This window comes from Mirounga angustirostris, unplaced genomic scaffold (genome assembly GCF_029215605.1).
Source record: "Mirounga angustirostris isolate CCGP_5_RB_7025 unplaced genomic scaffold, mMirAng1.0.hap1 SCAF_1, whole genome shotgun sequence".
Lineage (NCBI taxonomy): Eukaryota > Metazoa > Chordata > Mammalia > Carnivora > Phocidae > Mirounga > Mirounga angustirostris.
This window is the reverse complement of record NW_026991709.1, coordinates 203,888,102-203,915,911: the sequence shown is the minus strand read 5'-3', so window position 1 is coordinate 203,915,911 and position 27,810 is coordinate 203,888,102. Positions and strand designations below refer to the sequence as shown.

Below are 27,810 nucleotides of genomic sequence, written 5' to 3'. Positions count from 1 at the left end.
AAAAAAATAAATAAAAGTCTACATACTTTTTATTTATTCACTTATCCCAACATGAATATGTTCAGACCTACAGCCAAGTTGCAATATGAGGACAATGAACATGCATTTGCTCACCATCAAGACTGAACAGTTGTCCTATCACTGTCAATCTTCTGCTAAGACATTTCAAAGTGAGGGCCAGTACTGGGTGAGGATAGCGAGGGTCTCATCTCAGGCATACAGCTTTTTTTTTCTTTTGAGTGAGACAGCGAGAGAGCACAAGGATTGGGGGAGAGGCAGAGGAAGAGAGAAAATCCCAAGCAGGCTCCACACTCCGCATGGAGCCCGACACGTCTCAATCCCACGAGCCTGAGATCATGACCTGAGCTGAAATCAAGAGTCGGACGCCTAACCAACTGAGCCACCCAGGTGCCCCTCAGGCACAAGGTTTAAAGGCGCACCAAAAAACTTAGCAATCAAAGTAAGTAATATTTTATTACTATTCTTAAAAAACTCAAAATGGATTTTAAAAAATGCACGTTAAACAAAATATCCACATTTTAAATTAAAGATGGGATCTGACCCTGCACTTGAGTGAACTTGCCTCAGTTGCCTCACCCTCATTTCTGCTCTGGTGATGTCAAGACACCTTGCTGCCAAAATACATCAGGAGACATCTTTTCAGGAATAGTTATTCTTGGACATAACCACACACCTTTGAAAATGAACAGTTGTTATTTAATATTTAATATCCTTCAGTAGGCATCCCTAATTTTCCTAATCAGCCCTAAAACATCTTTTATAGCTGGTTTTTTTCCCAAACTAGGACTTAATCAAGATTTGTTCATGTGTTGCACATGGTTTTCTCTCTTTTTTTAAAGATTTTATTTATTTATTTATTTATTTATTTGACAGAGAGAGAAATAGCAAGATCAGTAACACAAGCAGGGGGAGCAGTAGAGGGAGAGGGAGAAGCAGGCTTCTCACTGAGCGGGGAGCCCGATGCGGGACTCAGTTCGAGGACCCTGGAATCATGACCTGAGCCGAAGGCAGACACTTAACGACTGAGTCACCCAGGCGCCCCCTTGTTTTGTCTCTTAAATTCTAGAGCAGGCGTGCCACTTGTTTTTGTAAATAAAGTTTTATTGGAACATGGCAACACCCATTCATTTACATATAGCCTATGGCAGCTTTCATTAGTGACGGAATGTATGGTTCCAAAAGCCAATCTGGCCCTTTACAGAAAAGTGTGCTGATCCTGGTCTTAAGGCTTGATTAGATTCAAGGTAAAACTTTAACAGATTTTTTTTTTAAAAGAAGGATAAGACAGGAGGAAACTTTTTTTTTTTTTAAGATTTTATTTATAGGGCGCCTGGGTGGCTCAGTTGGTTAAGCGACTGCTTTCAGCTCAGGTCATGATCCTGGAGTCCCTGGATCGAGTCCCGCATCGGGCTCCCTGCTCCGCGGGGAGCCTGCTTCTCCCTCTGACCCTCCCCACTCTCATGTACTCTCTCTCATTCTCGCTCTCTCAAATAAATAAATAAAATCTTTAAAAAAAAAAAGATTTTATTTATTTATTTGCCAGAGAGAGCGAGCGAGCGCAAGCACAAGCAGGCGGAGTGGCAGGCAGAGGGGGAGAAGCACGGAGCCTGATGCGGTACTCGATCCCAGGACTCTGGGATCATGACCTGAGCTGAAGGCAGATGCTTAACCAACTGAGCCACCTAGGAGTCCCAACAGATTTTTTTTTAAGATTGTATTTATCTAGGGGCGCCTGGGTGGCTCAGATGGTTAAGCGTCTGCCTTGGGCTTGGGTCATGGTCCTGGGGTCCTGGGATGGAGCCCCATATCAGGCTCCCTCTCAGTGGGGAATCTGCTTCTCCGTCTCTCTCTGTCCCTTCCCCCAGCTTGTGCTCTCTCTCTCTCTGTCACTCTCTCTCTCAAATAAATAAGATCTTTAAAAATATATATATATTTTATTTATCTATTTGAGAGAGAGAGAGCACGTGCGCACATGCACACACAAATGGGGGGAGGGGCAGAGGGAGAGGGACAAGCAGACCCCCCGCTGAGCAAGAAGCCCCATGGGGGAGCTCAATCCCAGGACCCCAAGATCATGACCTGAGCCTAAGGCAGACGCTTAACGACTGAGCCACCTGGGCGCCCCAACAAACCAAGACTTAATACCTAATTTAATAGCCCTTCCCAGGACTGGAATCTTAACCAGTCAGTCTGGAATTTCCTGGTCAGCACTAGTGAGGTAATCCACCTGATGGACCCCCTCCATCCCCCAAAGAAAGATAAGATAATCTGTTTTTTCTTGCCCCCTTCTGTCTATAAAATCCTTCCATTTTTTACACCTCCTTGGCGCTCTTTTCTGTTTGCTAGACAGGATACTGCCCAATTCATGAATCACTGAATAAAGTAAATTTGATCTTTAAATTTACTCAGTTGAATTTTGTTTTTTAACACATCACAATCACAAGGTAAATATTTTTGGCAAGATGACTTCATAAAGATTAGTTATACATCGCTGCACAAAGTACCGCACACTTAGCAGCTGCATATAACAGCCAGGTATGATCCCACAGTTTCTGTGGGTTGCGAGTCCAGGCTCACTATGGCTGGGTTCTTTGTTCGGGGTCTCACGAGCTGCGCTGGGATCTCAATGAGAGGCTCACAGCCCTCATCCACACTCATTCAGGTTGTTGGCAGCACTGAGCTCCTCATTGCCGCAGACTGTGGACCTCAGCTCCTAAAGACTGCCTCTGTCCACAGGCAGGCATGACACAGCTGGTTCCTCTTTTAAGGCTGGCAGGATCCCACCTCTGCTGTTTCGAGGCTCTGACCTCCAGATTGTCTTTCAAAGGATGTTCCTGATTAGGTCAGGCCCACCCAAAATAATCTTCCTTCCGGTGAACTCAAAATCAACTCAAGGGGACCTTAAACCCACTTGCAAAATCCCTTCACCTTTGCCACATGCTGTAACCTAGTTGCAAAAGTGACATCCATTATACTCACCGGTCCTGCCCATACTCCAGGATGGGGGATTAGGCAGGGTACACACACCAGGGTGAGAATCTCGGGGCCTGCTTTAGAATTCTGCCACAACACGTGATTCTGGACTTTAGAGATTTTGGTCATAATGCTTGCCGTCTGGAAAGACTCAGTTCAGAGTAGGATCTTTTGATCTTGTCTTTTTAACCTTGCCAGAATACTGTCCAAAGAAAGACCTACCTATGAAGTTTACCATAATGCTATCAAGTTTGTGAAATGGTGGGAAATGTGTGTTGGTCCATCTAAGCGGCCAACTTTAAGGTTTTTAATTTCATCTGTGTAGATGAAAACAGTAAAGGAAAAAAAACTCAGCATTTTTATGCTTTATGAAAATAAAAGTGAGAGGGCGCCTGGGTGGCTCAGTCGTTAAGCGTCTGCCTTCAGCTCAGGTCATGATCCCAGGATCCTGGGATCGAGCCCCGCATCGGGCTCCCTGCTCCTTGGGAAGCCTGCTTCTCCCTCTCCCGCTCCCCCTGCTTGTGTTCCTGCTCTGGCTCTCTCTCTCTCTGTCAAATAAATAAATAAATAAATCTTAAAAAAAATAAAAGTGAGAGATGTTTGTGTACTATTGTCTACATGTTGGATGTACGCACACACATGCATGCACACATACCCAAGGTAGAACTGGCTTGTGGTTTCCTGTTCTCCAAATGAGTGAGGGCTTCCTCAGATCGCATGAGATCTGTAAAAAGAACGGAAAACTAAAAGTGATCCTTGAAATGTGAATAGACTCATACTCCTTGGAGGCGGGGAGGCAATGAGTGAGGACCCCACGGCGTGTCAAAAGCCCACACGTACAGTTGGCCCTCCGGGACAGTGATGAATAGATTGCCAGGAGGGCACTGATGTGAGAATGACGGTCCGGACATCTGGTGGCCTCAGGGGGTTCAGACCGCCTTAGCTGAGGTTCATACAGGAATGTGCTGAAACTGAGCTGAATCCCTTTCTGGGCGGGGAGCCATGAATCCTTGAAGCTTTCTTCCTGCTCACCCCCCACATCTACCCAGCACCACATTCTCTCTGCCTCACCTTCTGAGTATCGCTCCCTTCCACCTCCTTCTATCCACCTCCCCTGCCCCCGCTCCTGGCCTAAGCCACCATCGTCCTTCTAAATGATGAAGCAGCCTCCCTGCACCCTCCCTGGCTGCCCTCCAATCACTTCCCTGCAGAGCAACCAGGGCATTTGCTTCCAAATGCAAAGCTGCTCAAGCACCTCCTCGCAGAAAACCCATGCGTGATTTTTACCAGTGCTAAGTGCCAAGACCAACATTTTTAACTCATTCCCATAAGGATGAATGGTCTGCCTCTTCTGACCTTGGCACATTTATCCTGCACCTTCCTGCCCCCCACCCCACCCCCTGACTCTTCTGCAGTCCCACAACCCTGGCGTCTCTGTCTCTCGCGCTTTCTAAGTTCAAATGAACCACCTTGCTTCCCATCGATGGGCCCTCGCACAGCTGTTCCGTCTGACTTTCATGGTGAATGCCTTACACAACCTTTAGAACTCATCTAGAATGCCACCTCCTCCGGGAAGCCTTCCGCATCCCCTACTAGCCTGGGTTAAATCCCCAGGGTGGCAGGTGGTATTTTCCAAAAATGGTCATGGCAATATTTCCTGTCCCCTATACTATTCCAGAACCTGGTCACTCCCCAGGTTCTGGAGTCTGTTTGCCCTCCTTTTGAACTTGGGAGGGACTATTTTTTATTTTATTTTTTTAAGATTTATTTATTTGAGAGAGAGAGAGCACAAGCAGGAGATGCAGGGAGAGGGAGAGAGGATCTCAAGTAAACTGCATGCTGAGTGTGGAGCTTAACGTGAGACCCTGAGATCATGACCTGAGTCAAAACCAAGAATTGGACCCTTAACCGACTGCGCCACCCAGATGCCCTGAATTCGGGAGGGACTTTGTAACAGCCACTGTGGAAAGACTACCATGGAAATGATTCTGTGTGACTTCTGAGGCTGGATCAGAACAGGGATCCAGCTCCTCTCAGGACAATCGTTCTTAGAACCCAGCTGCCACGATGCTCAGGCTGAATAGGGAGGGACTTCAGGTAGGGAAAGAACAGGGGCCCCAACTAGGCTGGGAGGGTATTTCAGGTATCCAGATACAGGGACAGAACAAAAATAGAGGTAGGGAACAAAAACCAGAACCCCTGTCCCAACTGCTAGGGGTAACATGTTTTTCTAGTAATTACACTGTAACCACAGAAAATAGAAATTAACTACAAAAAGGATCAGGCCTCAAAGGAGAAGTTAACTATAAAGATTAACCAGACCTAGCAAAACATATCTATAGATCACAGATGTCACAAGAAACAAAGATTCTCACACAATGTATAAGCGTCATGTCTAGTTCCAGATGTAAAGTCCTAATAAAAGGCCAGAGATGAAAAGCCCTCATTGGCAACCCTATCTCACTCCTGAAAGCTTTTTCTGTACCTTTGCTTAATAAAACTCGATTGCTTTGCTCACTCTCCTTTGTCCACGAGGTTCATTCTTCGACTCTGTGAGACAAGAACCTCGCTCTCCTGCTTCAGGACTGCATGCGGAGCCCTCAGGTAGGTGCTCCTGGGAACAGGTTTCCACCTACAGCCACAGCAACTGACAGACGTGTGAGTGAGTAAACCCTCAGAAGATTCCAGCCCCAGCCTTCCAACCACCCAGCGGACACTGAGGGGCCAGCGATGAGCTGTCCCTGCCCAGCTGCCCAAATTGCAGATTGCAGAGCAAATAAATGTTGCTATTTTAATCCTCTAAATCTTGGGGTGGTTTGGTACTCAGCCACAGTTAACTGGAACATAGTAAGTGTTAACACTTGCACCTTTTCTTTTACAGTTCAAACTGCATTTTTGTGTGTGTGATTATTTGATCCCCATTTTTCTGGAAATACTGAAACCTCTATGAGCGCAGAAGTCTTGCCTGATTTGTTCACCATTCCAATCCTGACATGGAGCTTGGCAAATGATGCACTCCCTGCCAAGGTATTCTTAGCTTTCCCGCACTTTCTCACATATTTGGTCATTGCTTGAATGTTCATTCATTTGATACATATTCAGGGACATGGCTCTATGGCAGGGATTTGTGTTAGAGTTGAAGCATAAAAATAAGGTGATGTATAGGGGATGGTGGGAAGACAGAGGAGGGATCAGGTTGTGTTTTGAAGAATGCATAGGTGTTTTCTGGGTAATGAAGAGATAGGACAGGGCTTCTGACCAGGGAAATGGTATGTGCTGATGCATGGGGCAGGAAGCAGCATGGCTGGGCAGGCAGAGGGTGGGTGGAAAATTCTGCAAGAAAAGGTTTGTAAGGGCCAGGTTCTTGCTGACGTAGGAAAGACGTTAGGGTTCGAAGCCAACGGCCAAGAAAGAATTCTTGAGACGTCTTTGGTGCAAAAAGGTGGTTTTATTAAAGCATGGGGTGGGACCCATAGGCAGAAAGAGCTGCCCCCAAGTCATGAGGAGTGGTTGATTATATACTTCCAGTTTGGGAGGGGATTAGGCATAGTGTAAGTCTCTAAGGAATTTTGGAAGCAAGGTTTCCAGGACCTTGAGGGGGCTAGCTATTGCTGGGGAAGTCATTTATTACATCTAATAAAACTGAGTCATGAGACCCTTCAGATGTATATCGGTGGGTCATATGCTTGGGGGATGATAGCCAACATATATCTTTGGGGGTAGAGATAAAGGAAGTTTCCAACGGAATTTTTATATGTTAAAGTAGACTTACATGATTCTGGGGGTCGGGCTAAGATTGCTTTTTGCCCTTAACAAAGTATTAACATTAAGGCAGTTGAGTCCCTAGAGAAAGGTCACTCTGCCTGTTTCAAGGACTTGTCAATGGGCTGTAAGTATTAGAGAAATTTAATAATTTTTCTTCTTAAGAGGCTCCTGAACTGGTCCACTGGGGAAATGATGCGATCAGGGTTAGGGAAGTGAAGAGAGAAGGGGAACTAAGTCAACAGCCAGTTAGCAAAAATGCACTTCGAAAGGCCCCCTGTGGTGCTGTGTGGTCTTGGCCCATTGTCACATCAACCCTGTAAAGCAGGGGTCCACAAATATTTTTTAGTAAATATATCAGGGTCTGCACATCTTAGGATCTGTCACAGCTACTCACCTTACTGTTGTAGCACGAAGGTAGCAACAGATAATGGGTACACGAGTGGGTGTGCCTGTGTTCCAATAGAATTTTATTTTACAGACACTGAAATTTGAATTTCAGAAATTTCACATGTCACAAAATAGTCTTCTTTTTGGAAAATTTTCCAACTTTAAAAAATGTGAAGACCCTTATGAATTCGCTAGTGGAGCCGGACAAAAGCAAACGGCAGGTCTCGGTTTGCTCGTTCGCACTATATAAGGCATTGGTTAGCATTTCGATTTTGGAGTAAGAACCCGGAGCAAGTCCTTCAAGGAGCCACGCCCCTCACATCATCAAGCACCGCCCCCTCCGGGGCGGAGCCTGCGCATGCGCGGCCGGCCCTCGGGCGGGGGCGGGGCGGACCGCGGCTCCGACTTCCAACATGGCGCACGCTGGCGGCGGCGGCGGCAGCGGCGGCGGCGGCGGGGGCCCCGCGGGCCGGGGGCTGAGCGGCGCCCGCTGGGGTCGCTCGGGCTCCGCGGGTCACGAGAAGCTGCCGGTGCACGTGAGTGCTGCCCCCACCTTCTTTCGGGAACCCTGTCGTCCGGCACCCGCGGGCCGAAGCCCCTCGCCCGGGCCCCACCCGGCCCCGCCTCGGCCTCCACTCCTCACGGCCCCGGACCCCAGTCCCTTGACCCCTTACCTCGGCTCCTCGGAGGCTCGGCCCGTCCCCCTCCCCTCCAGGGTCCCTTGTCTTCCGTCCCCTCCTCCGCCGACCTCCGCCCACCGGGACCCTCCACCTCCCTGCAGGTGGAGGACGCCCTCACCTACCTGGACCAGGTGAAGATCCGCTTCGGCAGCGACCCTGCCACCTACAACGGCTTCCTGGAGATCATGAAGGAGTTCAAAAGCCAGAGGTACCCGCGGGAGCCCTCCCCACCCCGGGGGGTCCGTCCTGGGCCGCGATCCGGCTGAGCGGGGTGGGAACCCCCGGGAACCCCCGCATTCCGGCTGCCTCTCCGCCCCAGTCGGGTGACCTTGCGCAGGTCGTGGAACCTCTCAGAGCCTCAGTTCCTTCTAAAAAACGGGAGTGGAGAGTACCCACCCCTGTGGAGCTGTTGTGGGGATTCCTGGAAGGAGAGCAGGGATGGGGTGAGGAGAGAGCAAGAGAGCGAAGTCTGCAAGCGGGAGAGTCTGGTCCTGTCTTTACTCAAATGATTTTTAAATGAATTTTGCTCACCAAGGATTTTTTTAAAATTAATTTTAATGTTTTTAAGCACTACATTAAAATGTTATTTGCCTTGATAATTGAATGTTTTGGCGCCCTCTCCCTCTTAAATCTTGTCACCAAGGTGAGTGCCTCACCGGTCAGTGGCACCCTAGTCCCAGGCCTGTTGGACAGTAAATGCGCATAAAATGCTTTGTAAGGGGCCTGGCACATAGAAAGGGTTTTAAACACATTGGCTGATTTTGCAGGCACACAGGAGGGTTAGAGCTAGATGGAGGACCTGGAGATCATGCCATCTTCCAACAGGAGGCTCACTTAGGCTTAGAGTGGGCCAGGGGCTTGCCTAGACCAACCTTAGGGGCAGTCAGGACTAGAACGTGGGCATTCTGACTCTTAGATTCTCGGTGGTCACATCTCCACCAGGCTGATTACGCCTTCTGAGGAAATGTGGCAGGGCTGGCCTGGTTTCCTTCCAGGAGAGACAAGCTAAAGCCTTGAGGGGCCCCTCCCACCAGCCATGAGGGAGACCCCTGGCAATGTGCAACTCATACTTGCAGGGCCTTTGGTATTCATGCCTTGCCATCACTTGCTGGGATCAACACCTGTGTCATGGTTCATCACGTTGCTTAGAGGGCTGTGGCTTCCTGCCACTGCTTGGAGTCCCGGACTTTCACTTGGCTCTCCTGACATTTTCAGAACCGAGCGTGTGTATGCTTGGAGTGTTTAGGGGAGCTGTGCCATGCAAATATCCTGTGGTTCTCGCTAGCAGGGCACAGGGAGCCCGAGCCTGGCTGCTGTGGAAGTAGATGACACGTAACACGTTGGCTGAATCACACTGGTCACATTGCAGGGTGCTTCGTTGTCCTTCGAGAAGCCCATTAGGTGGCACTGTCAAGCGAGTTGGGAGTAGATTTTGCTTTCCAAGTGCTCCCCAGAACACTTCTGCCCACTCTCAATTTTTTTTCTTCCAGCATCGATACGCCTGGAGTCATCCGACGCGTGTCGCAGCTCTTCCACGAACACCCTGACCTCATTGTTGGATTCAACGCTTTCCTTCCCCTCGGGTACAGAATAGACATTCCCAAGAACGGCAAGTTAAACATACAGTCGCCTCTGTCCAACCAGGTATGCTGCTCTGGTGTTCCGAGTGATCTGGCCCTAACACGGCGCGCCCTGGTACTCAGGTACCCAGGTCAGGCAGCCCGTCTTGTGCATCTTGTTGCGGAAAGCCAGTCAAGATCCAGTCTTTGTCTAGACACTCTGCTCCCTTCTAGCACAGGTCAAAATAGATCAAAATCCCTACCCAGCCAGCCTCTTTATTCCACATCGATCCGTTTGGAGGATTCAGATCAAGAGTGGATGTGGTTGGTTGTGTCAGGGGCATTCTCTTAACAGTTCTGTGTCCTGTCAAAATAACCACCCACCGGCACCAGGCTCTTACTCTGAGGCTCTCCCCACGAGCACACAGGGCAGGCGCACTTGTACTCAGGCATGGGGTCTCTCTGATCGTCCCAGATGCCAGCCACAAAATAAAGCAGTTGAGATGTGTGTGGGAATAGCCATTTTGTTGTCGCTGGGCCGCATTTCATTGCCACCAGGGTTGGCTCAGCTTAGGCTTGTGGCTTTGGTTCCTTCTGTCTCAGGTGGTGGCTTGCTGCCTCTGTTTCTGTGGTCCCTTCTTGCCCGAGCCCACCAGAGCCCCTGAGAAAGTGAAAGTCTATGTGAGCTTTACTCTTATAAGGTAGCCATTGCCTTTCCTCCACCTTGGCCCCATTGCCGTAATGCTGTGCTGCGGGGGACCCTCTAGTGCATCTGGAGATGTTTAGCAGCATCCCTGACTCCGCCCACAAGGCCCTCACCCCTTGGCGACAGGCGACAGCTGAAACATCCCCAGACATTGCCAGATGACTCCTGGGAGCCACATCGCTCCCCCATCAAGAACCCCTGATCTCCGTGAACCAGCTCTTTAAGCCTCTTCTGTCTCTGCCGCAGGGCTTTGGGTTTTAGCGGGGGAATATAAAAATCTACCCGGGAAAGCATTCTTTCGGTTCTGCCTCCGATGACAGAGATTGCAGTTTCATATCAATGCAGGAGTCAGATTTGGAAGAACAGCCAGAGGCAGTGTGACAGTGACCTCCCTCTCTGAGAGGGACCCCCATGTAAATTCTGCCTTCTTTCTATGCAAGGCAAGCTCCACCACCAGCATGTTGCCTCATTAAAGCCAAGGAGAGCGTCTCCGTTTTGAAAAGGAACTCGGAAGCGCGTGGCCACTGAACTCCAAAGAGCTTCTTCCATTTCACATTTACAAATGGAGCTCAATCCAGATGTAGGGCTCGTTGCTCCAGACGATCACAAGCCTTAGCGGGATTCATCTGCGCAACAGTCGAGGCTGGGAAGAAAAGCAGGCTCATTTGCAGCGGTGCGCAGGGGAGCACTTGGACGAGTCTGAACACGGGTGTGTTGTGACCATCACTTCCTAAGAAAGAGCCGAGGTCGGAGACCTCAATTACGAAAATCGCCTTTCTCAATCCCCGACTGTTGGAGTAACTCGGCTTGCGGGGCTGGATCTCGATGCGAACCTCACCGTGGTTGCATTAGGACGTGGCCCTTCCGGGCAGTAGCCAGAAGGCCCCTGTTGTGCTCACTCCATGGAGAGGAGCTGTGGACACAGCGAGACTGGACCAGCCCTGTCTCCCCCTGACTTCACAGCTACTATTTAACCCGGCTTTATGGTCTTGCTAAAGCCCCGAAGCCACGACATCTAGGGCCCCCCTTCTTCCGCTGCCCACTCCATTTCTGTGCACATCGATTGACCTGCCGGGTTTCCTGCCCTGCTTTTCAGAGCTCCTTCCTGCCAGGCATAGGCGAGACGGCCTCTTGGTGTCCTGGAGTCCTTTGAGAGGCCACGGAAGCCCGAGAACTTCTCAGGGCTCCCTACGTGCCACACCCCGGTGATTTTTTTTGTTTTACTGGTTTTTCTAGCTTTCGTGTTTTGAAGGAGCACCTTCATTTTTTTGTCATTTCTCATCTCGTGAGTCCTGTCAACTCTAGACAGGGAGGGAGTAGCTCTGAGGTGCTGAGGAAGAGAAAAAGGGGGAGTCCCAGGCTGTGGGGAGCCCTTGGTGCAGGTTTCTCAGCCTTGGCCCAATTGCCCTCGGGACCAGATTGTTCTTATCTGGAGCAGACTGTCCTATGCACTCTACGGGGCTGAGCAGCATCCCCGGCCTCCACCCTCCACCATGTGACAACCTAGAAGTAGCTCCGTGTGTCGCTAAGTGCCCCCTGGGTGACAGAATCAGCCTCACTGAGAACACAAGTCTAAGAGGAAGACAGGCAGACAGGCCCGGAAAGCATGGTGGGAAGAAGGTCACCTTGCTGGGGCTACAGCCTCCTGAGTCAGCAGCATGTTGGAGCTGGTCATCGGGCCTCGGTTGTAGCATCCCTCCCCAGAGAGCCCTCTACTCCCACCCCTGGGTTATACGCATGCCACCCATTTTATATATTGTAAAATTGCAAAGCCAGAGTTTGAAATTAGAAATCCAGCATGTCTTGGTCTGCCTTGCCTGGCAGACTGAGTCCAGATCAGGCAGGACCCTTGTCTGTCTGGTTCACAACTGTGTCCCTGTCCCGGGGCCATGCCAGGCACATGTTGGAGGAGCAAGACACCTCGTGTTGGTGGGAAGGTGATGAATCTCAGCTCCCAGGTTCCGTTCAAAGCCGCCCCTGCCTCCTGGGAGCCAGCCCCTTTAGGGCTGGCTAGACGAACAGCCGGCTTGAACACAGGTAAAGGTTAAACCTTTAGCTCGTCCAGTAAGTGGCACCTTTACATTGAGAGGCAGGCCTCCTGTGTTCTCTCTCTGGGGGGAGGGTCATCTGGAAGTTCAGTGAGTCCCTCGTGGGTCGCGCCTCGTATTTGTGTCTTAGTCACCCACGGAGCAGGTGTCGACCACCACCTCTGTGCCAGGCGCTGGGGTTTATTCAGAGTCTGCTCTCGGGGCACTCGGGAGATACAGGTGGACAGATGAGAAATACTGCACTGTGAGTGAAGCCCGGGCAGGGCATGAGGGGCCGTGGGCAGAGGCCGTGTGAGAGATCAGGAACCCTGCCTGTGTCTTGGGCGGGGGTTTCCTGGGCTGGGTCTAAAGGCCTGAGGTGGCAAAATGAGTGGGTGTGCTTAAGAAACAGCCAGGGAGCCTGCGAGGTGGGGAGGTGAGCGGGTTGGGGGAGAGAGTCAGGAGCATGGGGAACCCGTGGAGAGTTCCAGGAAGGCGGCTCTGGCTGTGGTGCCAGAAGTGGACTCTAGGGGCGCAGGAGAGGATCTGGGGGCCAGCGAGGGGCCCCTGGTGATCCAGGCAGAGTGGGCGGTGATGTGGACCCGGGGCGGGGAGTCAGAGTGGGAAGTCCAAGGAGATTCCAGGATGCCTCAGCCTCTGGGTGAAGGTGGCAGCACCTGCTAGGGTGAGGGGGGCCTGGGAGCAGTGGGGGCGGCAGGGGTGCTGCTCTGCGTGGGGAATGTGCTGTTTGATGAGGTGTCTCGTACATACCCAGGTGGGGCTGTGCAGGGCTGCTCCTCGGTGTCTAGTAGGAGTATACCTGACTGTGCCCGGATTAGGCCACCCAGGGCAGGCACAGACGAGAAAAAACTGGATTGTTCCGGAACGTTTAGAGCGGGGTTTGGCCCAGGATCCAAAGCCAGCTCGTATTTGTATGGAGAGTGGTTTTTACATTTTCCAGAGATTACGTTAAAAAATGTTTTTAAATTGTGACAGTATTCACAGTAGCATAAATTCACTTTTTGTAACTAAAGTATACAGTTCGGCAGGTTCACGCATATTTACAGTATCTTACAGCACCTCCCCCCATTCCAGAACATTTTATCACCCCAGAAGGAAACCGTATCGCGCAGTTCTCCTCTCCCACCAGCCCCTGGCAACCACTAATCCACTTCGTCTCTGCAGATTTGCCTGTTGTGAACATTTCGTTTCAGTGGCGTCGTGTAACTTCTCTTGTCTGGCTTCCTGTGCCCAGCGTTAACAGTGTCGAGGTTCATCCTCACTGTAGCCTGGGTCAGAGCTGCATTCCTTCCTACAGTTGAAGAAGATTCCATCGTCGGGATGCGCCACGTGTGTTAATCCGTTACTGCTTGGTGTAGACATCTGGGTCGTTTGCACATCTGTTTGCGATTCTTGGGTGGATACCCAGAAGTGGAATTGCCGGGTCACGTGGTAACTACGTTTAACTTAGTGAGGAACCGCCAGGCTGTTGGCTTCAGCAGGTGCACCATTACCATCTGGCTCTCTGCCAAGCCCTGGCCTTGAGGAGGGTTCTCCCATCTTTTCCCCGCGCCTCTGTCCAGGGCATGGGAAAGGGTACACGGAGCTAGAAAATGCCCCCGAGGAGCGGTGGGGAGTTCCCACGAGCTCACAGCCGCCTCTGAAGCAAGTCTCCGCTCCCAGCCTGCTCCCTCCCCCGCCTCTCCCTGGCTCCTTCTAGCTCCTTCCACTGCCAGGCCAGCACACCTGGAAGGAATGTGGTAATCAGCAAGAGAGCCCCCAGAGGGCCTTAGGATGCATCCCACTGCCAGGGAGAGGTGGTATTTAGAACTGTGGCTGCTTTGGGTCTTTTGTGTGTCTGCTTGTCTCAGCTCAGACTTTCCTAGAGTTGCCCCTCACCCACAGTCTGGGCTGAATTGTGTCCCCACCCCCACCCCACCCCAATTCATATGTTGAAGTCCTAATCCTCAGTACTCAGAATATGACTGTTTTTGGAGACCTTTACAGAGGTAATTACGGTAAACTGAGGCCCTTAGGGTGACCCTTGATCCAGTCTGACTGGTGTCTTGTAAGAGGACATTTGGACACGGGGAGCGACCCCCACACAGGGACGATCATGTGAGGACACAGCGAGAAGATGGGCCACCCACGAGCCAAGACGCCTCCGGAGATACCACCTCTGCTGAACCTTGATCTTGGGCTTCAGCCTCCAGGACTGTGAGGAAAAGTTTCTGTTGTGTAAGCCGCCCAGGCTGCGGAGTTACGGCCGCCTGAGCGGAGTAGTGCACCCCCACCCCAATGAGAGCGAGCGTGCCCAGCAGGCGCGTCCTTCCCGGTGACGGCTCTGCAGCTCTGTGCCCAGCGTCCCCCATCCCGCTGGAGTGTTCAGGTCCACGGTTGGTGCCCCGTGCCAAGGGGGATGGAAACCCCGGGCTCTTTGTTCCTTCCTCTGGTCATCTGATTATTCCCAACAGTGGGTGGAGCCCATTCTGTTCCAAGCACTGTTCAGGCACTTGGGCTGTGGTGGTGAACAGTGTGGACTGTCTGCTCTCAGGGCGTTTGCCATCTGGTCAGGGGTGGACAGACGATAAAATAAGTAAAATATGTGTGTGTCGGAAGGTGACATGTGCCACGGAGGAAAATCAAGCGAGAAAGGGGCTCAGAGTGCTGGGAGAGACATTTTGGTTTGGCGCTGGGTGGTTCTGGAAGACTTGCTGAGAGGGTGTCTTCTAACAGACGCCTGGAGCTGCACTGGAGGGTTCGAGGCCTGCTCGAGAACCAGCCCCTGTGTGCATCGGACCCACAGGATGCCCCGGGGGGTCGCCCCTGACATCTGAGTCGTGGTTTGTGGGGAATCATCAGAACCACGCATAAAATTTCAGTTTAGAAACAAACATCTCCTCCTTCCAGGGGGTAGGTCAGTCCCACCCAAAATCAGGATTCTGGGTGCCCAGAATTTTTATTTGTATGGACAGAAAAACCCACAGATGGAGGGCAAGCATGATGACCGGTCAGGGCCTGTCTCTTCTCAAGTGACTTAACCCCGGCTTAGCACCAAGAGTCCTGCAGTCCTGGACAACCTGGGCGGTGGGCCCCCCTTACCTCCAGGGTCCCCACTTGCCCAGCACCGCTGACAGCAGCTGCTTTCACTCCTCAAAACAGTCTTGCTGAAATGGGCTGGCAGGAGGTGTGGAAGGCTTCTTTTGTAAACACAGTCCCAAACTCCACTCCAGAGGGGATTAAACAATCCACTTGTCATATCTCTCTCCCGTATGCTCATTTTTCAAGGTGTTGGGTATCCATCAAACTCCCATGCTCTTCGATCAGATGGAGGTGGGTTCGTGAGACTCACCCAGGACGGTGCAGACGCACCGCGTGGTGAGGGAGGAATTACCTGCCTGTGCGTGCCCGCCCACCGCTTCCTTCCCTCCAGGCCCCCACAAGGAACGTTCTCCTGCATCTCATTAAAAACCTTGGCTCTGTGCTGGGTATTGCTTGGTCTCAGACAGACCATGGCTCTGTCTGGAGTTTCTCACGTCTGTTTGCGGGGTCAGGCCTGCCAGTAACTCACTGTCGTGCTGTTGTCAGGAGAATTCACACAACCACAGCGACTGTGCGGAGAACTTCAAGCCACAGATGCTGTATAAGGAGGACAAGCCGCAGGTGCCCTTGGAGTCGGATTCCGTGGAGTTCAACAACGCCATCAGCTACGTGAACAAGATTAAGACCCGTTTTCTAGACCACCCAGAGATCTACAGGTCATTCCTGGAGATCCTGCACACTTACCAGGTAAGAGGCCCCACGGCACACTGGGTGGGTGCTGGTGGTACCATCCCACTCTTCAGGGTGCGTCTGAGGCGGTCGTATTTTCTGGTCTGAATTAGGAAATCCTGCACAATTCCGATGTGCTTTTTTTCTTTTTACCTAAAACTTACCATTTTAACCCTTTTTAAGTATCCAGTTCCATGGCATTAAGTACATTCATGTTGTGCAGCCTTCCCCACCATCCAGCCCCAGAACTTGTTCATCATGCGAAACCGAGATTCTGTCCCCGTGAAACAGTAACTCCCCCAGCCCCTGGCGCCCACCATCCCACTTCCTGTCTGTCAGTTTGACAACTCGAGGGACCTCCTGTAAGCGGGATTATACAGTACTTGTCCTTCTGTGTCTGGCTTCTTTCGCTCACTGTGATGTCCTCAGGGTTCATCCATGTTGTAGCCTGGGTCAGAACTTCCTTCCTTTTTAAGGTTGGAGAACATGGCATGGATGCACCACTTGGGGTTATCTGTTCATCCATTGATGGGTACCAGGGTTGCTTCCATGTTTCTGGCCCTTGTGAATAATGCTGCTGTGAACACGGGCATCCGGATACCTGTTGGAGTTGTTAGGATTTTAATTTGCTCCTTGAGGCACCTCTACATCCCAAGGAAGAGTACTAGGAAACACACCGTACGGGGACTTAAAAAGAACCTAAGAAGATGGTCTTTTTTAAGACGGCTTCGCTAGTGTTTTGACAACACAGCTACGCTCTGTTGATGCAGATTACAAGTGGATTACAAGTGGGCCCTGTGCCAGGCAGCGGGGCAGCAAAGATGAATGGCTGCTGCTTAGTTCAGTCTGGAGGTGGACGAGACTTAGAGAGGGATGGGGTGGGGAAAAAGGGAAACATGTAGAAGTGTGTCTGGATTCACAGTTGCCAACCCTGACCGGGGGCTGGGGCAGGGGTGTCAGGAAGGGCAGAGTTAGCTTGAATCCTGAGAAATCAGTCAGAACCACCAGGCAAATGAGTATAGACAAAGGGTGGACTTTCTCAGTGCTGGGAACAGCCCATGCAAAGTCCCGGGGGTCAGGGCAGCCAGCCAGCTTCAGGGGACCTGAGGAAGGGGAGGGGTCAGACAGCAAGGGCTCTTGACGGGTCGGCTCCTTCCCTTCACACCGCGGAGCGGGAATCTGGAGCTATGTGCTTTGGGAGGGCCCCAGCTCTGCCACATTCTCGGGTGTAAAGTTGACGGCGTTGCTTCTGATGGCCATCCTGAGTTCCTGCCCTCCTGACCCGGGTCCCCTTCGGTCCTCATCTTGTTGCTTTAAGCTCTGGATTAGGCCATCTTCCTTCAACTCTTGGGGTCTTTCTGACTCTGGGTGGAATGGTCCCTTGTCCTGGTAGTCCTTTTCCTTCCCTTGTCACCCTGTTTCCTGTTTCCAAGGCCCAGCGCCAGCCCCACACTCCCTGCCCCCTATCCACGGGTTCGTCCCTGACCTTGTACTTCCCCAGCCTCTGGTTGAGGACACGCAAGGACGGAGGCCAGATCATTTCATGATTGTGCCCCTGCCCACATCCCCTCCACACTACCACGTAAGCCCCACCCCTGGCCAGGGCTCAGGCTGTGTTGTGGGGTGGGACGAGGACAGAGGCATGCAGGGCACCCCGAGTTGTTAACAGTGTGGTGGACTGGGTTCCTTTCTCCCAGTGGTGGTAGGCATGGGCTCTGCCAGCCAGTTCTCTGTTTCGTGAGTCGTCCCTCTGTCTCCTCCACAGTGGGATGCCTGAATGTCACAGCCTGGGGTGCCTCGTTCCTTGGCTAACGACTCATTTTCCCTTTCCCGAAAATCGGCAGAAGGAGCAGCTGAGCACAAAGGGCCGGCCATTCCGCGGCATGTCTGAGGAGGAGGTGTTTACCGAGGTGGCCAACCTCTTCCGGGGCCAGGAGGACCTGCTGTCCGAGTTTGGACAGTTCCTGCCTGAAGCCAAGCGGTCCCTGGTGAGTACGGGGTGCCCACCCTGGCCAGAGGGCCACCTTCCTCTCAGCTGAGACCCTGTTTCTCAGTGTAGCCCTGAAGACCAGGCTGGGCTTATCTGTCCCCCGGGGACACGCCGGGTTTTCCCAGAAGCCACACAGCGTGCAGACACCCCTAGGCCTCCGTGCAGGCTCACCTCCACATCCTGCTGGAGCAGATCCTGAGCAGGGCCTCTCTTATAGAACAGTGCCTGGGGGGTGAGGGCCGGTTGGGAGGTGGAGAGCATCCTGCTGTGGAGACCTGCTTGTAACCAGTGCCCTGTAGGAAGGGGCCGGTGGGGGCAGTCTGAGGCTTGGCAGTGACTGTAGGCTGGGGGTTGGAGGGCAGAGAAGGGTGAGGAGGGGCCTGGGCTGGGGAGGTTGGGGATGCAGCCTGCACCATCAGCCTCGTTCCTCCCGTCACAGCCTGAGGCCTGCTGGGTTGCGCATTCCATATCCTCTTTTCATTGTATTTTCTATGAACGTAAGACTTCCTTAAAAATTGAAGTAAAATTCACATAACATTAAATACACCATTAAAGTATACAGTTCAGTGGCATTTGGTACATTCACCGTGTTCTGCAACCAGCTCTTCTGTCTAGTTCGAGAACATTCTCATCACCACAGAGGAGACCCCGTCCCCATGGGCAGTCACTCCCCATTCCCCCTCCCCCAGCCCCTGGCAGCCACAAATCTGCGTCTGTCTCTGTAGATTGACCTGTTCTGCACATTTCATATACATGGGATCCTCCACCATGTGGCCTTTAGTGTCTGGCTTTCGCTCAGCGTGATGTTTTTGAGGTTCATTCACATCATAGTGTGCGTCGGTGTTTCATTTCTTTTTGTGGCTGAGTCATATTCTGTTGTGTGGATGGACCACATTTTGCTTATCCAGCCATCCGATAGTGGACATTTGGGTTGTTTCTTTTTGGTGATTGTGAGTGATGCTGCTATGAACATGAGTGCAGGAGGATTTGTTTGAGTCCCTGTTTTCAGTTCTTTGGGGTCTACACCTAGGAGTGGAATTGCTGAGTCATATGGTGACTCTGTGTTTCACTTTTTGAGGGACTACCAGACTGCTTTTCACAGTAGCTGTACCATCTCTTCTCACTAGCAGGGTACTTCACACTGTCACCAACACTTGGTGTTCCGTTTTCTTTTTAAATTATGGTCTAGTCATTGTGAAGTTGTATCTCATTGTGGTTTTGGTTTCCATTTCCCTGATGACTAATGATATTGAGCATCTTGTGTGCCTATTGGCCATTTGGTTTCTTTCTTTTTTTTTTTTTTTAAGATTTTATTTATTTATTTGACAGAGACACAGCAAGAGAAGGAACACAAGCAGGGGGAATGGGAGAGGGAGAAGCAGGCGTCCCGCTGAGCAGGGAGCCTGATGCGGGGCTTGATCCCAGGATCAAGGCAGATGAAGGCAGACGCTTAACCAACTGAGCCACCCAGGCATCCTTGGTACCTTTTTTTTTTTTTTAATTTAAAGATTTTATTTATTTATTTGACAGAGATAGCGAGAGCAGGAACACAAGCAGCAGGAGTGGGAGAGGGAGAGCGGGTTTCCCACCGAGCAAGGAGCCTGATGTGGGACTTGATACCAGGACCCTGGGATCATGACCTGAGCCAAAGGCAGACACTTAACGACTGAGCCACCCTGGCGCCCCACCTGTTGGCCATTTGTATATCTTCTTTGGAGAAATGTCTAAGTCCTTTGCTCATTTTTTAGTTTGTCTATTATTGAGCTGTAAGCGTTCTTTATATATATTCTGGATACTAGGCCCTTATTAAAAAATTTTCTCCTTTTTGTAGGTTGTATTTTCACTTTGTCAGTGTCCTTTAATGCACACCGATTTTTAGTTCTGATCAAATCCAATTATCTGTTTTTTCTTTTGTTGCTCATGCTTTTAGTGTCGCAGAATCTATGCCAGACCCAAGGACAGGAAGGTTTCTCCTTGTATTTTCCTCTAAAAGTTTCTATAATTTTAGCTTTCATAGTTAGATCATTGATGCATTTTGAGTTATTTTATTTTATTTTTTTTTTATGGTGTGAGGTAGGGATCCAATTTCATTCTTTGGTTAGTGGAGATCCAGTTTTCCCAGCACCGTTTATTGAAGCGACTTTTCTGTTCCCATTGAATAGTCCTGGCACCCTTGTTGAAAACCGGTTGCCATAGTTGTATGGATTTCTTTCTGGACTGTTCAGTTCCAATCCATTGATCCCCCACGTCTCTTCTTAGGCCAGCACCACACTGTCTTGATTACTATAACCTTGTCATAAGTTTGAAATGAAGAAGTGATTTGAATTGTGTTCTTTTTCAAGATTATTTTGGCTAGTCAGAGCCCTTTGGAATTCCATATAAATTTGAAGATCAGCTTTTCTGTTTCTGCAAAAAAGGGGGAAAAAGCCATTGGGATTGTGATAGGGATTGCATTGAATCTTTAGATTGCTTTGGGGAATATTGCCATCTTGATAATGTTAAGTCTTCTGATCCATGAACATGAGGCATCTTTGCATTTATTTAAATCTTTAATTTCTTTCAGCAACATTTTGTGGGTTTTGATGTACATGTCTTGCACCTCCTATTTAAATATATCCCCAAATATCTTACTCTTTTTTTTCTTAATTTCATTTTTGGATTGTTGGTCATGAGTGTATACAAATACCACTGATTTTTGTGTGTTGATTGTGTTTCCTGCGACTTTGCTGAGTCTGTTTATCAGCTTTAATAGTCTTTGTATATTCACTAGGATTTTTTCTATGCATGTTACCATGCCATCCACTAATAGAGATGATTTTCCTTCTTTTCCAATTTGAATGCCTTTTCGTTCTTTTTCTTGGCCTAATTGCTGTAGTAGAGCCTCTAGTACTGAGTTGAATAGAAGTGGTGAGAGGAGGCATCCTTGTCTTGCTCCTGATCTTAGAGGAAAAGCTTTCCATCTTGCACCTGAGTGTGCTGGGAGCTGTGGGCTTTTCATAAATAAATACCCCTTAATCAGATTGAAGAAACGCCCTTCTACTCCTAGTTTGTTGACTGTTCCTTTTCCTCTTTTTGTTCTTCTCTGCTTCGGATGGTGACTTGGGGCCTGCGCACACGAGAGGTCCCCCCACCCCCCACTGAAGTTCATCACTACCACCTCTCCTGGGTCCTGCTTCTAAAGGAAGATGCAGTGGGAGGCAGGGCTGGGGGGCAGCAGTCTCGAAGTGGGAGGGGCTTGGTGGGGTGGGTACAGGGGTCTGGGTTTGGGTACCACCAAGAGTCACATGGCCTTCCAGCGCCCATGAGTGCCACCTCAAAGTCGGGATGCCACCTGGAAGCACTTCCTGAGTCAAAGTCAGAGAAGCTCTGTGCCTCTCCGTGGGGTTGACATCAGGTCCTGGAGCTGTCGCCTGTCCTTCACCCTGCCTCGAGCTTTGGGTATCCTCAGGGGCTGGAGGGCTAGGCAGAGCCCCGGGAGCACACAGTCCAGGCCGAGACGCTCACTCCACGTCTGCAGGCGCTCAGGAGGGCTTGAGCCAGCGACCTCACTCACCTCCCGGGCCTGGTTGCCTTCTCTCTCACACGGGGATGACGGCCTTCCTGCTCAGACTTGGCGAGCCAGCATCCTCTTAAGTGCTTCACGCTCAGCCCAGCACAGGTGCAGTGCTCTGGAAAGAAGAGCTGGGATTGTTAAGGAAAAGCAGGCGGAGGATCGAGATGGATTGTCCCCACCCCCTCCCTGTGCCAACGTCATCCGTCCCATTTGCCCTCCCCAAGTGTCCACCCAGGCGGCAGGGCCTCCGCCTGCCTCCCCAGGACCAACCAGCCTGCTGCCGGGCCTGCGGGAGGCCCCTGGGGAGGGCTGAGCAAAGCGCTCCTGTGGAGTTCCTGACCCCCTCCCTGGGGGACAGGGAGCTCACCTGCACCAAAGGCAGCTGCACTCCCAGCTGAGCCCACCTCCTCGTGTCCCCACCCACACGTCCACTCTCAGCGCCGCCCCCCCCCCCCCAAGCGCAGCGTCCCTCCTTGGGCTTGGCCCCCTTTTCCCAAATGATGTCCTGGGCCGTCCTAGGATCACTCCCATTTCTTCCTCTGCTTGCCAGAGAGCCGCCTTACTGGCTCCAGGGGCCCCATAGACGAGGAGCAGAGGGATCTTGCCGCGTCCTGCCCGCTGCGCAGCCTTGTGTCAGTTGCAGACCCTCGGCCTCCACGTCCCCCAGGAGCCGGAGCTGCGCACTGCCACATGCCGGCCGGCCCTGACTCGCCCCCTCGCAGGGCACGCTTGGTGGGTTGTCTGACTCGTCCTCTTGCATCTGCCTCTTACATCTCGGCTCCAGCCCCTGTTATGGCAGCTCTTTTCCTGAACTCTGCCGTTGCTGGGGGCAGCATGGGAGACGGGGGCAGTGCCCCCCCCCCACCCCCCCGCGGGAAGAAAGGCCTGGCTGAGTCCCAGGCCAGCTTTCCCCGCTCTGGCAGAGATCAAGGGGCCAGAGACGTGCCCTTTCTCCACACAAGGAGGCTGGAGAGAGCAGCCCTGCCTGGACAGGAGGTGGTGGGGGGAGCTGGAGCAAGGAGCAAGGGTGCATGTGGAGGGACCCCTGGCAGGTCACCTCCCCAAGCCTCAGTTCCTCCTCTGGGAAGCGGCCGTGAGGAGGTCTCCCCCTAAGCCCGCTGGAAGTTTGCTCAGCAAAGTCCTTGGCCTGGGTGAGGCAGGGGCTGCGAGCTGTGGGGGGCAGTGCACTGCAGACACTCGCCGGGGAGCTCTGCAGGCCTGCCTCGAGGGCAGCCTTACTGGTGTCCAGGACTCTGCTGGGCGGGCTGCAGGGGGCAGCGGAGCCCCCGTCCTCTGATTGCTGTGGTTGCGGCTCCCCCTGCTGGGCACCACTCAGCACTTACGGAGCTGGACCCCAACAAAGCCGGCCCCGGAAAAATAAGCATCTCCCTCAGAAAGGCACCTGCCCACACGGTTTCTTGAAATAGCATTTTGTTACCAATTCAGCAGAGTTCATTGATTAGAGCATCTTGTACATTTCAAACGATTGAATCAGTTCTTTAAAAATTATTAAAAACACCCACAAAGAATCTGTTGTATAATTTGATCTTTATCCTCACCGTCCTTTATGTTAAATTTTGAATTTTTATTAAAACAGCAGGAAAAAGAAACTAAAGATGAAATCTGATATTGTTCTAATTAAATGTGACCACTTGGCCTAAGGCAGAGTCGACAAACTTTTTTTTTTTTTTTTTGGTAAAGGGCCTGATAGTGTCTTAGACTTTGCAGGCCAGTGGGTCTCTGTCACAAAGACTTGGCTATGGGGTTATGGTGGGGAAAACAGCTTTGGATGGTATGGCAACCAGTGGGCATGGCTATGTGCCAATAAAACTTTATTTACAAAAACAGGCTGAGCATGGTGAGTATGCCCAAAGGGTCTTTGAGGGTCCATCTAACTGACACGGTCACAAATGGTGACATGTAACTATAAAAAGTAAGAACTGTCTGAAGTGTTAAGGAAACTGGGTGAGACTGGGCTTGCCTTCCAGCTGGGGGAGGCGTGGCTGGGCGAGCAGTGGGTCTCCCTGTGAGGGCCCTGGTCCCACTCAGCGCTCACGGTGTCACCTGGCCCCCTCCTTCAGGAGTTGGTGCTTGCACCTATTCTGGCATCTATAACAAGAAATAGCAGTTGAAGATGTTTCCACTTCAGGTTCTTAGAGTAGCTTTGAATCTTCAGAAAACTTCTCCAGAGAAGCGTAATCCCCTGAGGGCCAGGTTTTGCCTGTCGTTAAATGATAGGTCTTTAATATTATTGTTACAGTTATTGTCGTACAAAAACCATGCGTGTTAATGAAAAAATCAAGCACTAGTTAGAACATAAGGCTTGAAAAGTAAACTTCTCCTTCCTTGTCTCAGTTTCCTGGTTGCTCTCTTCAGAGTTAGGTACTCACAAGTATCTTATACTATCTGTCTTTCCAGAAATTTCCTACACAGGGGCAAACAAATGTTTATTCTAAAGAAAAACTAAATGGTATCCTGTTTGTTCTGCCCCTAGGGTTTTTTTCTTGTTCCTGTAAGAATGTATCAGGTCTGCCTGTCCCCAGACACAGAGCTAGCACACTGGTATCTGGTAGTTCCTGGCTGTTTTGTTTGGATACACCACAGCTTACTCACCCAGCCCACACCTTGGGCCAGCAGTACTCCCTTCAGGTGTTTCCACGTCCCAGGTCCGGTGATGGGGTGATTGCCAGGTACCTCCCTGTCCCAGCACACATCTTGCAGAGAACCTGAGGTCTGTCTGCCTTCCCCATGTCTGCTCAGCTTTCTGGCACATTCACATAAATGCAATCCTGAACTGTTCTTCCAGAACTGTTCCTCATAAATATTGCCAACACCCTGTAGATACCCCACTTGTGATGAGCGTTCCTATCTATTAAGCATAGAGCCTGGGAGGACCAGTGACGAGCCTGCCAGTGAGTGATGACACTCCTCAAGACCTGTTTTTCCATTCATAGAAAAGAATACAGACTTGGCTGGAAGACACCCCCCCCCCGCCCCCCGCCCCAGTAAGCTGGTGGCTGTCGGCTGTTTCTCGCTGCCAGGGCTTCATGCGTGCCAGTCCCCTGCCTGAAATGCTTTCTCTTACTGTGGGGTGCACAAACATGCAGGCAGACCCCTGTTGTCAGTGGTCTGTTGGGTGAGCCCTGCACGCCAAAGCCCAACTCTCATGTCTCTCCACTGTGCCCTCCTTCACCTATCGGGACCGTCATCCATCACAGCCATGTTAAACTGTGATAATCTGGGTACCCGGTCTCTCCTCTAATAAAACAAACAACATCTGGGTGCCTGGGTGGCTCAGTTGGTTAAGCGACTGCCTTTGGCTCAGGTCATGATCCTGGAGTCCCGGAATCGAGTCCCACATTGGACTCCCTGCTCGGCGGGGAGTCTGCTTCTCCCTCTGACCGTCTTCCCTCTCATGCTCTCTGTCTCTCATTCTCTCTCTCTCAAATAAATAAATAAAATCCTTTAAAAAAAACAACAACAACATCTGAAGAGCTAGAGTTGCCTCGCATGCAGACGGGGCCCCCTGCTGGCCTGTGGCAGGCAGCATTCACTGGGGCCATGGGCTGAGCCCAAGGTGGTTCCACACACCCAGACACCAAGAGCCAGTACTGAGGGGCTCAGCTATATCTCTCCAGCACTAATCACCTCTTGTGTTTGTGTTTGTAGTTCACAGGAAATGGGCCATGTGAAATGAACAGTGTCCAGAAGAGTGAACATGAGAAGAATCTGGAACACAGCAAAAAGCGCTCTCGGCCCTCGCTCCTCCGTCCAGTGTCTGCACCAGCCAAGGTAACCATCAGCTGTGCACATAGATGTCCACCTATATGGACCCCCAGCAACCGGGTCCTCTCTGTAGACGACCTACGGAGCAGTGTGCCCAGGGCATGGGCGGAGTCTGGACCTTGGTCTCACTGGAATTCACCAGCTGTGGGAACTTAGGAGTTCTGCTCACCTCTAAGGTGGCTGTTCACTCATTACCTGTGGCTCACAGGATTGTTATGAGGAGTGTTACTTCTTCCTGTAGAAACAGGATGTACCGCTAGGTCCTCTCCTTTTCACCATGCTCTTTCATGGGCAGGCCACCATATGCAGTTGTGCAGGTTGGTCACTGCACAAGAAGCCCCGTTGAGGAGTGAGAGGGGCTGAGATCCATCTCCTGTTGCACTCATCACCCATGATGGTGACTTTCTAATTCCATCATTTTTTGTGCATTTACTAGTTGGCTTTCTACTGTAAGGAAGAGCTTTTCCTTCGTCCCCATTTATTGGGCACCTACATCAGCAGGGACTCTGGGTTGTAATCTGTGACTTTTATTGTTCATCTTCGCATCTAAACTGTCTCAGATTTGGCCGATGGGGCCCCTTTGAGCTGGCTTCTGTGTCCTCTGGACATACCCCCGCATTGGGAGATGGTTTTGTAGGGTCTTCGATGCCTCAAGCACGCAGCCAATTTCTGGGCTAAGTCCAGCTTAGAGGCAAAACTCTTAACAGAGATTTAAAACTCAGGCTTCTCTAGGATCATCTTGTCTTCTTTCTATCCCCTTGCCACCCCATTACAGCCCACAGGACAAAACAGGCAGAGGGAGAAGTTTCTGATACTACATCCCAGGATACATCTCCCTTGCTGTTCCAATTTTGTGATGCTCCCACCTATTACCAGAAGCCCTAAACTGCTGAAATTTAGAGCCCAGATCGTGGGTGGAGCAGCCTTCACTAGGCCACGGAGGCTGAGATGGGTGGTCCTGAGATTTCCTCCACAGGGGTCCTGGGCAGACCCCATCCAGCCCCTCGTGGCGGTTGCTGTCAGGGAGCTCCGCGCCGGTGACGCCCTAACTCTGACAAAGATGCCCAGAGCCTTCATAGCATGGAATTTCTCTCCACAGAAGAAAATGAAACTCCGAGGTACCAAAGACCTGTCCATTGCTGCCGTGGGGAAGTACGGCACCCTGCAGGAGTTTTCCTTCTTTGACAAGGTGAGCCGTCGAGGCTGGCCTCACCCAGCTCGGGTGTGCAGGATGGGACAGCCCGTGGGAAGGGAGCCGGTAGGCTGGGCAGCGGCTGGGGTAGGCTGGGGAGAAGGGGCCGCCACCCAGCTTCACACTGTGGGCAGCGGTGCAGGCAGAAGGTAGCAGAGCTCGGGACCCGCGCAGGTTTGAAGACACATGTTGGCCTCCCCGAAGCTGTGTGGCTTTTCTAAAGCCGGGGTGGTTATGGGGCTCCCGCCCAGGGTCAGTGACAGGAGCCAGCGAGCTGGCCCTGCGCGTGCATACCTTCTGAGCCGTGAATTAGTTGCCTGGAGCCCCTTGCCCTGCTGACCACAACTGGTCACTTGAGAGCACGCGCATCGGTGACTCCGTGCTCTCCTAGTGATGTCTGAGCTGAGGGAGGGGTGGGGTGGAGTGGGGTGGAGTGGGGAGTGCGGGTGGGGCCTGGCCCTCCAGGGCCCCCTCATTCCCTCTCCCCGCAGGTTCGCAGGGTGCTGAAGAGCCAGGAGGTCTACGAGAACTTCCTCCGCTGCATCGCGCTCTTCAACCAGGAGCTCGTGTCCGGCTCCGAGCTCCTCCAGCTCGTCAGCCCGTTTCTCGGGTGAGTGATACTTCCCGGGACCTCCCCGAGGCTGTGCATCCCTAAACTCTGTCCACCTTTCTGTTGCTTGTCGCTTTCGGGAAACAGTAAATGCTTTCTTTGATTTTTGTTTGTAAATTGCCATGGTGGTGGAGGTCATTCTAGATTGAGCCGCAGTAGAGTGAGAAAGAACACAGACAGGTCCTGGGCCCTGTTCTCCCACGGCGACAACCAGGATGCTGACACTCGCACAGTCCACCCGTCTTGTCAGGTTTTCCCGCTTCATGCACGCGTGTGCACGCGTATGTGTGTGCGTGCGTGTGTACAGCTCCGTCACCTGCGAAGGCTCCTGTGGCCACCACAACAGTCAAGATACTGAGCGGCTTCGGAACCACAGGGATGCTTGTGTTGACCTGTGTTACCCACACCCACGTTCGTCCTCCTCCCCGCCCCGATCTTGGCCCCACACCCCTGGCAAACCCCTAATCTGCGCTCCAACTCTAAAACTTACATAACAGAAGTGTTATGTAGGTGGAATTACATAGTACATAACCTTTGTGGATTGGGTTTTCTCCACCCAGTATAATCCTCTGGGGATTCACTTGATACGTGCTTTTAAAAATTCTGCCAATCGGAAATTGCCAGGAAGAAGGAAATGGCCACTCGGCACCCCTGCCGGCCAGAGAGAAGCCCTGTTGGTGGGGTCAGCGGCCTGCTTTCAGCACAGGCTGCTGCAGATTGTGGGCAGAGATGCGCAGACCCTGGGGGCTGGGGCGGCCGCTGCCCAGGGCAGGGGTTTTCTAGTAGGTGA

General features: G+C 51.6%; 1 protein-coding gene across 3 annotated transcripts in view; it reads left to right on the top strand.

Moving 5' to 3' along the window:
- Positions 1 to 7,523: 7,523 nt before the first annotated feature.
- Positions 7,524 to 27,810, top strand: part of SIN3B (SIN3 transcription regulator family member B) — a 36,379-nt gene continuing 16,092 nt past the window's right edge. For all 3 annotated transcript variants that reach the window (XM_064598243.1, XM_064598263.1, XM_064598252.1), the window contains exons 1-8: positions 7,524 to 7,682; positions 7,928 to 8,034; positions 9,317 to 9,470; positions 15,707 to 15,907; positions 17,734 to 17,877; positions 25,102 to 25,224; positions 26,318 to 26,407; positions 26,902 to 27,020. In XM_064598243.1, the coding sequence (XP_064454313.1) occupies positions 7,560 to 7,682; positions 7,928 to 8,034; positions 9,317 to 9,470; positions 15,707 to 15,907; positions 17,734 to 17,877; positions 25,102 to 25,224; positions 26,318 to 26,407; positions 26,902 to 27,020 (1,061 nt within the window). In that variant the 5' untranslated portion in view covers positions 7,524 to 7,559. The remainder of the gene's footprint in view (positions 7,683 to 7,927; positions 8,035 to 9,316; positions 9,471 to 15,706; positions 15,908 to 17,733; positions 17,878 to 25,101; positions 25,225 to 26,317; positions 26,408 to 26,901; positions 27,021 to 27,810) is intronic.